The sequence below is a fragment of the Tyto alba genome, unplaced genomic scaffold (genome assembly GCF_018691265.1).
Source record: "Tyto alba isolate M040663 unplaced genomic scaffold, T.alba_DEE_v4.0 Super-Scaffold_38, whole genome shotgun sequence".
Classification (NCBI taxonomy): domain Eukaryota; kingdom Metazoa; phylum Chordata; class Aves; order Strigiformes; family Tytonidae; genus Tyto; species Tyto alba.
The window spans coordinates 13166808-13182447 of NW_024881313.1; the positions used below are offsets into that span (position 1 = coordinate 13166808).

Sequence of the window (15640 nt, forward strand, 5' to 3'; positions counted from 1 at the left end):
ACTTTCTGCACAGCCATTTCACTGGGAATTTGCAATATTTCTTTATTGTGCTCAATGGTAGTAATAATGTATGAGAAAAAAAAAAATCCCAAGTGAAGAGTTCAGCCTTCAACCAAGCCTGTGACTGAAGTCAGAGTCAGGTTTGTGAGTAACACTGACTCAGCCACTAATAATGTCAGATGCTGTGTAAATGATTCTTAAGTAGCCAAGAATGAAATAGAGGTCCAGGCTTAGAGGAGACAGACTCTTGTAGAAATAGACATCAAAAGAAAAAAGACTGTGAAAGCTAAGGAATTAGGACAGCATTAATCTTTATTCAGATTCTGTTTTCTTTGAGATTTCATTTTGATTTCTAAGAAGGAATTTGCGCTGGGATTACCTTTTGATTACTGTACTTATTTCTATGCAACTTCAGTGACTCATTCATATTTTAGAACCAACAGGATTTCATTAAAGATGAACCTCCTGTTTCTTAAGGCATGACAGGTAATAAGATGCATTCCCTCCCATTCCTAATGAGTCCTTTAGCAAAAGCAGAGGTGACCACAGCAAACAGCCCTCAGGTACTAAACAGGTCAAACCATGTGGGTTTTTAAAAAAGGTAGCTCCCACATCATGTTTATTTATCATGAAAACAAAGAAAAGATCTTAACCTCAAGTGTATTTTATAACCATTGGAGGTTACCTGTATGCTGACATTTCTGCTGAGAATTCTCTACTTAAGCAGTGATATATTTAACATCCATAAGTAACCCGAAAATCACTTCCATTGTCAAAAAGAAGTCTCTCAATTTAAAAAAAAAAAAAAAAAAAAAATAGTTGAGTCCATTTTCTGTCAGGCTATCTTTATGACAGCTTTTGTTTCCTAAATACATACTCAGGAGGCACTGGAAACTAGGATAAATTTATCAATGTAATTTCAGTTGGGTAGATTTTCCATCCCCACTAGGCATATTTATTGGAATCTGACTATAGCTGGTCACTTTATTAATAGCAACCAATTCATTTGATTAATTTACCCTACATTTCTGTTCATGAAATAGCCTCTCCCATTTTGATTTCTGCTTTTTTTTTTTTTTATAGGCATTCAGTGAATGTTTTCAGAATATTTTAGTCCAGGGTTTGTTTGGAAGCTCTTTGCTTCATCTAATCACAATGATTATTTCTGTACTGGAGTTGATGTGACATGAAATCTTCAGCTAGTATTGCCTTTTTTCTCCTAATTGACTTTGTCACTGCAAGCGTAGTATCAGCCCACTTCTGATGTGATTAGTGAACATCTAGCATTATGTTTGAAGCACTGACTTACCAAGGGATGCACAAATCCATATGGAAACAATCATTCTCTAAACATTCATGAGACAAAGCAAGTTTACACAGGTGTAAGTTAAAAAAAAAATATATGAAAGGTTAAGAATACAGGACAACTGAGTTGTCTTCTGAGGAGTGAGAATTATTATAGGTGGATCCCTATGCTATTATCCCAACTCATTTCAAGCCACTCCCCTGTTTTTCTGTGATATGTTCTCCCAACACAGTATGATCGTTCATCCATTACTCCAACTACCACATGACCAGCTGCAGCTAAATCAATTGAAGACAGGCAACACGGACCATGGCCCATAGGAGTCTATGAAATGAGAATTACAGGATACAGAAGCCATGAATTTGCTATTTTTACAGAAGTTGTTAACATAAATCCACTGTAACTAGCCTTTTCTAAGCATGCTGAAGAGAGAATTATTCCAAATATTTCTACAGTCTTTGAGGTCCTAGCAAAAAGGTAGGGAACAGAAAATTCCTAGAATTCAGAGATTAATCTTAAATCAATCATGCAAGGTGGACCATACTCAAAGAAGGCTAAGTGGAAATACTGTCTTAGACTCAGTATAATTTCTCCATTAATATACAAAGCTAGGGTAGAAAAAAGCTTCCATAGCGGCCCTCTAGAACCATCACATTCCCACCAATGAACTTTTCCTGATGAATATGTAAGTACATATGCCTCTCATTGCCTGAAGTGTTTTACAGGTCAGGAGGTTAAAAACTTTCCATGGGCAATAGAAATGTAGGTGCAAATTTAGGGAATGTAAAATACGTGAGCAAAATTGAGTCAGGGACCTGTCCAGCTAGCTGAACTTTAGCCTGAATCAACAGGCTAGCGAAGTCACAGCTCCACCTGTTGAGCTAAAGCAAATCATCCACCTAAAACGGCATGCAGCACAGATTCTTTTTTTTTTTTTTTTTTGCCAGACATAGATGACTAACACTGTGCCACTTGGATAAAACAAAACATAAAAGTTTAGGGACAAATCATGTAGTCATTACTCTAGGTGAAGGAGTACTGTAGCCATTGAGCCATTCTGCCAAAGATCAAAGGACTGGGATCTAAAGGAAGGGTCTCATGGCAGACTAAAACCAGGATGACACTCTTCTGGGTACATTTACAACAGAAACAATGCTGGAAACTAAAGTGTATAGACCCCACTCAGCTCTTTTTAACTTCACAGGAGACTAAGTAGCTCAGACCAAATGCTATGAATACCACATAGCCATACATATTCTTTCACGTTTATTAGAAATGCTTACTTCTTCCTTCCTATGCTAGCTATGAATAGCCAATTCACACAGAGCAACTCAAGCTAAAATATAATGAAATATCATTCCCAACCACCTTATAAAAATGGAAATACTTATCAAGCTAAGGACATCATTTTATGGCCAGATAAATCAATGGCAAAGTGCTCATAGGTCTGAATGGTCTTGAATGAACATAGAGGTTTCTTGTGGAAGAATAAATAAGGGTCAATTTTTTGCCTTACATGGTCATCATTCAAGTACCTTTTTCTTCTGAAAGGAAAAAATATTCTGCAGTGGTCTGCAAAAATTGTACATCAGTAGCAGTTAGATTTCAAATCTAGACCACAGATATAATACTGCATATGGGCCACACATAACTTTCTCATATACGCCACCATTTGCATCTCTTTGTAATTCTAGAAAAAAAAAGTAAGTGGTGGTGCCTGGATACAAGGTATAGATGTGTGATCTTTTTTGACATGGAATAAGAAAATTTTATATCCTAAAAACAGAAATGCAAAAAACACACTGCATTCACTTTCTTTCAGTCCTAGTTCAGTAAAGTACTGAAGCACATGTGAGTGAGCCTCCTGACTTCACTTGTATTTTGCTTCTAAAAAGTAGTTACACATCATTGGCATCTACTCTGAAGTGTCTGCTACAACCCCACAATTTCAGAATATTCTATAAATTGTGAAGAATAAAAGCAGCACTCGCACCTCCTCTAATGTACTTAGTCACACATTTCCATATTCATTTGGATTGCATTACACTGAAAGACTGAACCATATCATTACAATCTGCTAATCCACCCAATAACTTTTCCAAGACTCACGCTCTGCTCTAGTTAGCAAATATTCTGTGCGTTTAAGATGCAAACACAAACTACATTCTGATATATTTATAATTCTGTAAGATAGTATCTTATTGCAATGACTTGTGCTAGTAGAGCCAGCAGAGCTGCTCACAGAGGAAGGAGATACACAGAAAGAGCTGCCACCATTTTATTCAGTAGGAAGAAGCTGAAGATACAGGAGACGATTTGCACAGAGTATTGTCTTATCAAGGACCAGATGATGTTGTCCCTTACTCACTCCAAGTGTCCACTCATGGAAGTGGATCCAGTGAAGTTAAGGGTATCTTTTGTGCAAGTAACTACTCAAAATCCCAGTGTTTTATTACTCAGACACTACAAGTAGTGTTACTAGGGAGTCATAGGCTTGCACCTCTGTTTTCAACATGTACTACACTACCATCTACTACAAGCAAGCCAATTAAGTAAACGGGATTGTTTGTGGAAGCAGGGAGAACAAATAAGTAAGAATATAAAACTGTTAAGCTAATACCCATTACAGACAAAGGCAGCAGGATGGAGCCCATCTTTTTTAATGGTGAAAGTTTTGATGTACTATTTATTATGCACATCTTTTATGTCACATCTCTCTATTTGTACTCCTTATTTCCCTGCTCCTTAAAGATCTGTTCACTCAGCAATTGTCCTCCATAAAGCTACAGTATTATTGCTATGTTTTACCTAGCAATATTGCATCCAAAATCTTCTCAGGGTGCAAAGCATTCCCCACATAAACATTAAGAAAAATCTCTGTATGTAATACAGAGTAGCTGCAGAAAGTGATGACAGAAATTACTCTAAAGTTAAATTATGGAGTAACATTCTGATTTCAAGTAGACCAATATTTTACAATATTGCTATTGACAAAGCAACAGCCATGAGGACACAGCATTAATATTATTCCTATTTTAAGTCCATGCCTTCTTTTGCAAGACCTCAAATGCTATGGATGAGATTGTAAATTAAAAAGCAGTCCATTAATTTTATATAAGCAGTTTTATACACCTGAAGGCCTGCGACAACATTTCTTCACAAAAATAGCCTAGCAGAAGAACTGTTTTTCTAAAGTTCAATCAAGAATGGCTTGTAAAAATGACTGTGCAGATAAATATTATAGTACAGGTGGTCTGAACTATCCATAATAGAAATTCCATTAGTTAAAATTTTTTAAGAGCTGCCAATTACACTTTCAATTTAAAGTGGCATCTGAATAATGACAAGCAATTCTCGGTGATAGAAATGGTCTACTTAATCTTCAACAGGAGACAGAATCTGTCCTCGCACAAGTAGACTATTGGTTTACATAGGAATCTTATCTTGTATAACACTGCAGGGTCAGGCCATAGGATCTGCTGTGTAGAAGCCTTTGTTTTTCCATAGTGCTCTCAATATATGGCTGGAATGTGTCTTCTTGATTCCTTTTTCCTTTTCCCCAGTGGTTCATATGCACCTCCAGCTGAAAATTAACTCTGACATAATGCAAGGCTGACAGAGGGGGGAGGAGGGTGGAAGGGGCATAAGTCATGCTAGTCACTAATCATTGGTAATATTACTTGTGTTATTTCATACATAAGTTTGCAGTATCAGGCAGAAGCAGTATACTCATAGAGCCAGATCCAAAACTACTGGAATCATTAGAAATCATCACTGAGTTCAGGGATTTCTGGATCAAAGCATCAGATGTTCTAACTAGGAAAGTAAATAACATCTGGTTTTCAATCAAGGATGCTGTGTTGGTTATATTTAAGTAAGTGACTCTTTACTTTTCTTTCTAAATAAATAATATAATTGTAATATATATATTATATGCATATATATATTTTTTTTATTTACAGGTGGTTCCAAGAACTGAGGCTACTAGATCACTTCTTTCCTCGTATTATTTTGGCTGTCAGCTCTGCTGGTAAAAGATGTTTTCTGAGCCTAGGGATCTTGTCCCACTATCACCAAAGTTTAAGGAAATATAAAGCAAAATAACAAGCATATTTTACTTATCAGCTCTTCAAAAGTTCAGCAAAAAACAAGAACAATCACAAGCACACACAATAAGAAACAACCAGACTACACACACACAAAGAAGCAACAAAGGTCTTCATACTTTAGTTTTTTCATCAAGTCTGATTTAGAAAATGAAATTTGAGGAAAATAGGGCACTAGTATCATTTTTATCTGGTAGGATCCCAGAAAGTAAAAACGCCTAATTTCTCCCTCTTCAACAGTCTGCAGATGTGGAAAGAGCAGATCATCTTTCCATGTACTGGCCAAGCTGTCACTGAAGTGATGAAACTGATTCACAGGAGAGGTGATACGCCAGAGGTCACTGGCAGAAGTAACGCATGAACAGACAGGACAGAGACCAACTAGTGGACAAATCATTTCACAGCAGACTCAGGGGGCAAGGAAGCAAACATCACTAAACCAGTTCTTAGAGGGGAAAGACAGGGCACCTGGAGAGATGGATGCACTGTGCAAGGCAGATGAACGTCCCTGAGACATTTGTCACTAGTTGGACTGCGAGACACTGACATTAATGAGGGTGGCATTTGGAAGATAAAAGCAATATCTCTGAAGCAGACAATACAGTTTCCAGGCACCGCACATGGGGACATGTTGTAATCAAAAGGGAATGGAAAATGTTCACGTCTAGCAAAAGCATCACCATCGCTACTGATATTCATGGGAGAATATGGATCAGGAATAAATGGCTCATGGTTTTGTCTAGAGGATTGGTGGGGATTGTGGGTTGTTTTTCTTCTCAGTCCAGTCAATTCCCATCACATTCCTTTACTGAAGGACTCTCCATCAGTCATCCACTTACACCTGCCTTGTCAAAAGTCAGTGTTTCATTGACAAGTGCTTTTCAGGCAGCAGACCTCTAGAAGACAGCTCAGTCAATAGTGAGTGGGGATTTACAGTGGTGGAGGCACTTGGCTGTGATTATCTCCTCTTGAAAACAAGGAGGAAGCTGGGAGATACCCTGAGCTTTGGCTATCGAGACACAAGCAAGTGGAGGGAGCAAGATCTGGCTGCCTCTCAGAGGTGTCTCAGAGTGCCACTACTCCAAAAATGCCATCAACTATGTATGAGAGCCACTCCTGCCATGACCCATGGGATAAGAAGTGTCATTATTAATTAATCACTGCCTCTTCTCACATCTCAGTGTCAGCCGTGTCCCACAGCCCATTTTGACTCCAATGCTCTCAGGTGTCTCTCTCCAAAAGGAGAGGATGGTGTGCAACTGGGATAGAATTAGACAAACCCAAGCATCCTGGAACAGCCTTCCTGATCCCCATGCTCACCCTGCCAAGGATCTTAGATTATTAAATCCAAGATCCCACCCCTGTTGCCCTCCACACTCATGTATTACCCCTCTGGTCAGTTTTTGCCCAGAAGATAAAACAGCTGCTTCGCCATTGAAAGAAAACCAGTCAGCAGCAACAGTAAATACATCGATCTGCTGGTCCACACACCTACTTCTTCCTTCAGGAAAACTAACGCAGGCAGCCAAACCGCAAGTCCGGATAGGGTTGCGGGTGAGGTCTGAGCAGCCGTGGCCCGAAACGCGGACCAGCCCGGGGCCGGGAGCCGGGGAAAGAAGCGGGGAAATAAAGAAGCGGGGAAGGCGGGAAAGTGGGGATCCCAAGGGCCGGTGCGGGGGCGGGAGCGGGAGCGGGCCCGGGCGCTGTCCGCGGTGCTGGCGCCGGGCGCTGTCCGCGGTGCTGCAGGGCGCTGCCGCGGGGTCGGCCGAAGCGGGGGGCGCCGAAGCGGGGCCCGCCGAAGCGGGGGGCGCCGAAGCGGGGGGCGCCAGCTCGGGGGGTGCGCCGGCGGCCGGGAGCCCCTCAAAGGCAGCCTTGTCCCAGCCCCTGGCCGCTGTCCCCGCAGAGCCCGCACTAGCCTTCCGCGGCTCGGAACATTCAGCGTCCCCGAAGGGGTGGGGCGGGGGGGGGGGGGGGGGGGGGGGGGGCGGGGCGGAAAAACACACTTTCTTTTTTTAAAAAAAAAAAAAAAAAAAAAAAAAAAAAAAAAAAAATCACGTGGACTAACCGTGCGCTGAGGAAAGTTTTAGACGCGGATCCAGTAATCAACAGGAAAATGGGAACCCAGACTAACCGGACATGTAATAAGGACAAGTCTTTCTGCTCCCTCTTTAATGCTGCATACAGAGTGCAGCTCCACGTGTGAAGGTGCCCACGTCCCCGTCCTGCTGCAGAGTACCGAGCGTCTGCCCGCTGTCCTTCAGTGGCGCCTCTCTCTCTTCTTCCATTTAAACATTGAAAGAGAACGGGGAAGTGATAGAAGAAAGCTGACTGAATCCCTCCTTTAATCACAAACAAGCACAGCAAGATGGATTCTGGGAAAAGAAGCTGTATTCCTAAACAGCGACCGGTGTCACAGTAGTTAAAATAGAACAGAAAAGCCTCTCACAACGTCAATTCTTATGTAGATGAGGCGACATAAGAGCTTTTCTCTCTCTTTGCCGGTTTAGTGAATTTCTAATTTGCCCAAAGAAGCCCTAGAGGAATGAGGAAGAAAAGGCGGGAATTGGGATTGCTAGTCGTAACAAACATTACCCTGCTCTGGATTGTCGCCTAGAAATATACTGAAAATGAGGGGATCCAGCGTCACTGTCTCAGCCGAGTTATTTCTCTTGACCTTCGGCTTTGTCCATCCAGGCTGAACAAACTTTCTGTAATGAGCATCGCCCCTGCTGTCTGCCAGACACACAACTTTGGTCTCTCTAGGTCGCAGAAAGGGAAGGAGAATGAGAGGCGGTTTCCCCTCCAAAAGAAGGGCACTCACAGGAGTTTAAACAACAGGCAGAAAAACGTAGGGTTAAACAATAAACTAGGAAATATGCTGTCCTGTTGAGCAGAGAGCAGTTTCCACAGCATTGAGAATCCGCCAATATATATCATCAATAAAAAGGAGCTCTTCGAAAGCTTGCATAGTAATTGAGATTGGAGATCTTTTTTGATATGGGTTGGCATTTCCTCATATCAATCTGACAGAGCCAACTCAGGAAATTGCTGGTAATATTCATCTGGGGAGCACTTTCATTAAACGTAATTCATTCGACTTTCACAATAAATTGAGTGACATCCTTACAGCAGAACCTTTTTATCCTTGATGAAGTGCTTGCCAGCCTTTGGTTTTCCACTTTATTGTCACATTCCTTAAAGCAGAATTGTCAACATGTCAATCTGCTGCATGAAAAAAAATGCTAAAGCTGTATTTACAAAGCACCCAGGAGGTGGTTTAATGCTGACTTACAAGAAGAGCGAGCTGGGTGTTAAACTATCTGATAAATCACAGCATAACTTCACCCAAACCCAGTCGGGAGAACAGAAGCCAATCCTAGGGAGGGAAGGATGGCTCACACATTCATTTTCTCCAAGTGCTGGCTATTCCAACCAATTGGTTTCTTAACCTGCTTCACCGCACTTTCCAAGACGACTGGGAAATTGGCTTTTTGTTAATTAAAATGGCGGTTTAGAGACGCAGGGAAATATTAAAGAGCTTAAAATGGATACCCCTAGGTACCGACTTGGAAGATTTGGCTAGTCAAAGAGAGGCGGGGATATTGGATTATATTCAGGTGCATCCCTAAAAGGTGAAATCTGTTCCAGAGTGCTTTCTCCAGCGATTTAAGAAATTAAAATAGTGTGTATTAAGCACCGGGGAAAAGATATTTCAGTGCGAGGAAACCCCTTCTTAAACTCCTAAAACAGGTCCCTGGTGGTTAGGAAGGAAGGAAGAAGGAAGCCCGGAAAAGAATGCACCATCCTCCGCTAAACAAAAAAAAAAAAAAAAAAAAAAAAAAACACCAAAAAAAAAAAAACGCCTAGAGCGCAGATAAGTTTGTTTCGCTACACCAGATGCAAGTTCGGTTGCTCTTCCCGTGCCTTACCTTCCGAAAGGGAATTACTGCCCCTACACCACCGCGAAAGCGTCTCTCAAACTCCTTTAGAAAGAGGGAGCGGGGTCGTCTCAAGGCTACGTAAACTCTCTCACACAAAAAGCCACTTCTCTCCCTCCGCGTCAAGCGCTCCCCCCCCCCCCTCGCCGCCTTCGACGTCAAATTGAAAATTGCAAGAAATCGCTTATTTGGGGGGGGGAAAGCAATACCCGAATGCTTTCAGCACCAAATGCCTCGGAGGAAATACGGTGGGTGGTGATTATGACAGGACAATGCCTTCTGTCTCTTTTGTTTTTTGTTTCTTTTATCTTCGCTGCCTCTAGAGGTTTGGGGTTTGGTTTTGTTTGGTTTGTTTTGTTTTGTTTTGTTTTTTCCTCCCACGACAAAGTAGGACACATCAGCAACTATCTTTAGAAAAAAAAGAAAGAATGAAAAAAAAATCAACTTATCTTCGCCGGCACGTCATATCTCTTCACGTTCTCCATAGCTTTCATTAACCGGGGTGAAATGACCGCAAACAGTGCGACACAGAGAGAAATTAAATGTACACAAACTCTGGAGCCACTAACCCGCTGTTTACTCCCTCAGCAAATACCGTACCACTTGGTACCGCTGAGGACAATTTTAAACCTCTATTATTCAAAACATTTTTTCAGGAAAGCTCCGCTCAGCTGTCAGAAGGCCTCCAAACTGCCGTGACGGTGTGGAACAGACCTTAAAATCCCCGGTCAGCACGGGGAGGAGGTTAGCAGGCTGTTTCCACGACTCTCTGCCAAATGCCATCGCCCTGTAAAACAGGGGCACCGGGACCCCCGCAGTTGTGGACACTCGCCAGACAAAGCTCCCCCCGCGAAACACCCTGCTCGCATCCCTCGTCGGGGGGTGAAAAATCACCCCCCCTCCATTTGCTCTTGCGCTGCTTGAATTCTGCACGGAGTTAAAACTGGCTCTGCCAGTCAGCTGCTGTATATCCTAATTTACAAAGCCACCGGTGAAGAAACACTTTGCTGGGAAAGGACGACAAGCCGGGGCGGGGGGGAGGGGAGGGAGGGAAGGGAAGGGGCTGACGGAGGAGGGCTCCTTACCCTAGCAGCATGCAACGCAAAACTGCGACTGGTTTTAAGTCCGTACCCGCTACTCCGGGAAAGAAGTACCTAAGTAGTGAGCTGAAGTCTCTCCAAACCGGGCGATCCCAGCGGAAGAGGGGCATGTTCTCATTCCTTGCTTGTGCCCGGAGGGAAGTTCCCCCTGGAACATGCAAAGGCAAAGCCTGTGAACACGGAGGGAGGGGGATGGAGGGGAGGGGGGGGTGTTAAAATCCTGCAATCTGGAAGGCATTGTGCCGCCCGGCGCCCTGGGCTTGCCCGAGGGGTGAGCGGGGTCCGGGCGGGGAGCGGCAGGACGGGGCGAGCGCCCGCCGCCGCCGGGAGCCCGCCGGTCCCCTCCCGCCCCACGCGTGCCCTCAGCAGCCGGCACGGAAAGGATCTGCCTCCTCCTTTGGGACCATCCTGGACCTGTCCCGGTGAGAAATAACCAGTTAGGATCTTTGCCGGCTCTGCCAGCAGCCCGCGCGTTTTGTAGTCGCTTGTACACCATGCTGCTCCCACCCAGGGAAAAAAAAAAAAAAATATATATATATATATATACATATATATGAAAAGAAACAGCCTGGCGTTTTATTGTCCTGTGGTATAAGACTGGAAATTCACCGGTAACTAGGCAGGAATTAAACGAGAAAGTTTCCATTAAGGGAATGGTGTAAAAACCTGGTGTCCTTATAAAAAGACAGAGCTCAAACCTGAAAGAATCTACGATCTCCGAGTTGTTTTCTTTCTTAATATTTACGTGTTTCCTTAATGGCGATTTTGAGCTCTGCACAGTGCTGTTAGTTAAGAAAACATTATCCATTAGAATAGGACTAAGGTGCTTTTGAAAGAACAGCGGTGAAGTGGAGTCTCGTGGTAAATAAGACCGAGTGTAGCTGTTTGAACACTTTCGGCAGCTCTCTAATGTAAAGAAAGAAAATAACTGCAAGCCTTTAAAGATTAACTCCTAATTCTACCAAGTAAATACTAAGTTATCCGTTTAGGCCAAAGGAAATGCAGTTCCACCGCAAATCAAATATAACGTTTTCAAAACACTGCACAGCTCGAAACAAGGAGAAAATGCGTGTCTCACCGAGGCTAACTAATGTTCTTATCAATAAACCATCTCTACCCAGCAAAATTCCTACTCGTTCTGGTCGGCCGTGACCTCTATAAATTTCAGGCAATAAGGCTGGATGGCACATGGCTCTATTAAAAAGGGGGAGAAAAGCAGAAGCACTTTTTTTTTTTTTTTCCGAAGATTTCATTAGGAAGATTTCATTAAAGGTGGGAAGAAGAAAAAAAAAAAAAAAAAAAAAAAAAAGAAAAGAGCAGTGGTTTGCTGGGTGAAGAGAAATTACAAGCCAGCGACTGTCTGTAAATGAGGAACTTCGAGGCAGCTTCGCTGCGGCTCTTCCACTATCACTCAACACCGCCTGGTTCAGGAGGAGGGGAAACATGCTATTTTCCCTCTCCCCTGTATTATTAACCCCTCTCAAAGTAAAAGAATTTTTTAACAAACTCGATAGGAAGCTGGGTTTGCCCCCATTTCATTTACCCTTCCTCACAGGTTGGGTACTCAAAATCTAATTCCAAATTGAAACTGCTTCTCATCCACCCAGAGCGAGGCGTAGACACGGGTGGGCACAGCGAAGTGCTGCACCTTGCTGGTTTGTGGCACCGCTTTAATCAAAATTTCATTCTTCGATGCTAATAAACAGTTTATTGCCAGGCAGTGGCCTAATAAAAACTTTCAGAGTCACTCTCGAAATACAGAGAATAGGGAAAGATTGGCATAAACGTGGAAGTATCGACTCTGAAAGAAGAATCGGGTTAGACAGGGAAATCCTTTGGATCGCCCCCGAGTGTTTTGGCAGAACGCACAGCCCAGCCGAAGAGGGCGTCCCCTCCCCTAGCTTGTCTTTTATTCCCGATTCTTTTTTTTTTTTTTTTTCGTATCATATTTCGCATTGTTTCGAGGATGACTGGAATTTACTCTGCAATGACAAGCCTTCGGAATAAAAAAAAAAAAAAAAAAAAAAAAGCGCAAGCATTCAGGTAATGAAGTCTGTAACTAAACGGTAATTGAATCAGCATAATTTGCACACTGAATGGTTTTCAAATGCTCCCAGTTTACAATTAAAGGAGAATTAATGCGCTTGTTGTTCAGACTGCAGCGCATTAGAATAAATCCAGCACTGTTGTTGTAATGAGTCGAGAGCAGTTTAACTGCCAGCAAACACATTTAAAATTTAACACGACGTATCGATCCCGCTCCGGCTTTTTGATAGATTATTTGCCACGCACTTTTTCTCCCCGCTCCCCCCCCCCATCCCACCCACCCTCCCCACCTCCGGCTATAAAACTCGCGGGGAGAAGAGACGCCCGCCGCAGACGTGGCACCGCCCGGCGAGGGCAGGGGCCCCCAGCCGGGAGCCCCGTCGGCCGGGCCGGGCGGGACCCCCCACCCCGGCGCTGCGCGGGTGCGCTGGGAGCTGAGCGGCCGCGGGAGGAGCGCGCCGCCCGGTCGGCCCCCCCCCGCCGCCCCCCCCTCCGCTCACCCCCCCCGGCCGGGCCCGCTCGGGATTGGCTGCCCCGCGCTCCGCCGCGCTGCCCCGCAGCGCCCCCAGGCGGCACGGCCGCCACAGCGCAGGGAGCGGCGGCGCCCGCGGAGCCGGAGCCGGAGCCGGAGCGGAGCGGAGCCGGAGCCGGAGCCGGAGCCGGAGCCGGAGCCGGAGCCGCAACCGGGCCGTCGTTTCCCCCCGTGCCGGGCTCCTCTAGGCCGCCCTCCTGGAAAAAAGGCTTTTCCCTCCCCCGCCGCCACGGGGTCGAGCTCCCGCCAGGCGTTTGCCTGCTTAACGCGTCGCAGGCGACCGAGGGTACGGGCTGCAAAGGAGCAGCCTTGCCTTGTTTTTGTTCTTTGCGGTTGTAGAGGGAATAAAGTGTGTGTGTGTGTTAAAGGAGATAACGCCGCTGTTTACTCGTGTTCCTCCGGTAATCTTAAAGGAGATTTGCAACGAAAGTCAATGACACTTCACCCGGAAAATACCAGCTGTGCTCGTCACCGAGTGCCTGCACGCCTGTGCTGCGCCGCCCGTAGTGGCACAGTGGAGGGGGGTGTCCCTTCAGGAGGGGCTCCCACCCTCAGGAGGGAGCAAGAAGGCAAGAAGTTGCCTCTATCCCACAGCCTGGGCGGCGGCGCGCCGGTGGCCCCGCAGGTACCGGGGGACCCGGCCCGGGAGGTGGCACCGGGGGACCCGGCCCGGGAGCCCCCGACCTTCCCCTCTCCCGGTGGCGCGCCCCTTCCCCGCGGAGAAGTTACGGGTGTCCTCCTGCACCCCCACCCCACCCCGCCCGCGCCGCGCCCCGCCGAGAGCTCCCGGCCGAACCCCGCGTCTCCCCGGCCCGACCCCGGCCCGACCCCGGGAGGACGGGGCAGGGCTGGCTGCGGGGCGCCGGTAGTTGCCGTGAGTTTGTTCATTCTCCGCCAGGCTGGTGCCCTCCTCCCCGCCGAGCTCCCCCCTCCCGAGCCGTGCGAGGGGTCGGGGGCACTCACCAGGTAAAGGGTGGGCTGCAGCAGAAGGACCGCGTACCAGTACACAGCCTGCATCCTCGCCGCTCAAACTTCCCCCGCGCTGCCTTCGCTGCCTCTTTGTTCCTTCCAGAACATAGATCCACCTGACATCCACTTTACAGAACCAGCAGAGCTCTCACCAGCCTAGACAAAAATGAAATTATAGACCCCATGACCACAAGACAAGGTTAGGCTTGAGACAAGGGGGGAAGAGGTGTGTAGGGAAGGGGGGGGGGGGGGAGAGAAGGAGGAGATGGGGTGTGTGGATGGGGGTGGGGAAACAAAAAAAAAAAAAAAACGATTAAAATCGAGTTAATCCAGCGTCAGAGCAAAGTGATCGCACGGTCCGGGCTGGCTGCAGAGCGCCTGTAGGCAGCGCTCCCCGGCGTTCAGTCCTTTTACTGGGCGTGAGAGCCCCGTGGTGTGGGCTGGGACGGCCCGGGGTGCCACCGCCAGCCCTGCCCTGCCCGCCCTGCCCGCCCGCCTGCCTGCGCGACCTCGGCGGGGACCGGGCGGCAGCCGCCCGGCAGTCGGTGGCCGCGGAGCCCCGGCAGCGCGCTGGGGAGCGGAGCGGCGCTGGCGCGGAGAGAAGGGTCAGGAGGAGACGCCGCGATCGGATGCTCCTGGGCGCTTCAAGCCGAGGCTCCGGGACGCCCGAGCAGGCTCTGCCTTACCCCCACAGGCGCCCACCTCCCTCCGCCGCTCCTAAGGCTCCCCGTGCCTTGCTCCGGGCCGGGACCGCGCCCCGGGGGCGCCCCGACGGGCGCGGACCCCCATCCCCGGCCCCCAGCCCTCCTCCGCCCCCGCGCCCCGCGGACAGCCCCGCCGCCGCGGGGGGGCCGCGGCGGGGATACGTACGGCGTGGGGGGTCCGACGGCGGCCGGGGCTCCGCGGGGCGCTCCATGGGCGAGCCTAGAGGGGCTGAGCGCCGCGGTGCAGCCCGCCGACCCTGCGCATCTCCTCGCCGCGCTCCGCACCGAGGTGTCCCGCGGCCGCTGGGCATCCGGCGCAGGCACTGTCGGGGCGGCGGGGCGGCTGGCAGGCTCTCCCCCCCCTCGCCTCCCCTTCTCCGCACACGGCCGCGCTCCGGCTCCGCCGAGCAGGACACTTACGGGAGGAGGGAGCTGCCCGGGCTGCCCGCTCGCCTTCGGCGGGGGGCGCGGGCAGGAGCGGCGGCACCGGCGCTCCGGGGCGTCCAGGGCGATTTGTCTCTATTAAAAATGACTTATTGGCGAGGGAGCGGCGAGCGCCTGCTATTTAACTTCAGATAAAATCTATCTGCAAAGACCTTGGCCGATCATCTTAAAATAAAGCGCTGGAGCCGAGCACTGTCCGAGCCTCACTGCTTGGGGAGAGAGAAAGAGCGGTGGAGGGAGGGAGCGGGGGGGGGGGGGGGGGAGGGGAGGGGGGGGCTTGCTTGGCGAGGGTGGAAGGGAGGAGGGAGAAAGGGGAGTTTAGAGGCGTCCCATCCTCTCCTCTGAACGGGGTGATGAATCAGAGCCCTCCCGGGCGGCGCGTGCTGCCTGCGCTGTCTGCGCTGCCTTGCGCTGCCTTGCGTGCCTGCGCTGCCGCCCTGCCCGCCCTGCCCGCCCTGCCCGCCCTGCCCGCCCTGCCTGCCTTCTTGCCTGCCC

General features: G+C 47.9%; 1 protein-coding gene across 4 annotated transcripts in view; it reads right to left on the reverse strand.

Annotated features, from left to right (window-relative positions):
• The window catches only part of NXPH1 (neurexophilin 1), a 143017-nt gene extending 127647 nt beyond the window's left edge, over positions 1-15370 (reverse strand). Inside the window, exons 1-2 of one of the 4 annotated variants that reach the window (XM_042802212.1) lie at positions 15122-15370; positions 13992-14153 (exon numbers count right to left, since the gene is read on the reverse strand). In XM_042802212.1, coding sequence (XP_042658146.1) covers positions 13992-14045 — 54 coding nt within the window. In that variant the 5' untranslated portion in view covers positions 14046-14153; positions 15122-15370. Of the gene's footprint in view, positions 1-13991; positions 14154-14699; positions 14719-14867 lie in introns of those variants that run through there. The other 3 variants (XM_042802213.1, XM_042802215.1, XM_032991734.1) reach the window with 3 other exon arrangements.
• Between the last annotated feature and the right edge of the window lie 270 nt (positions 15371-15640).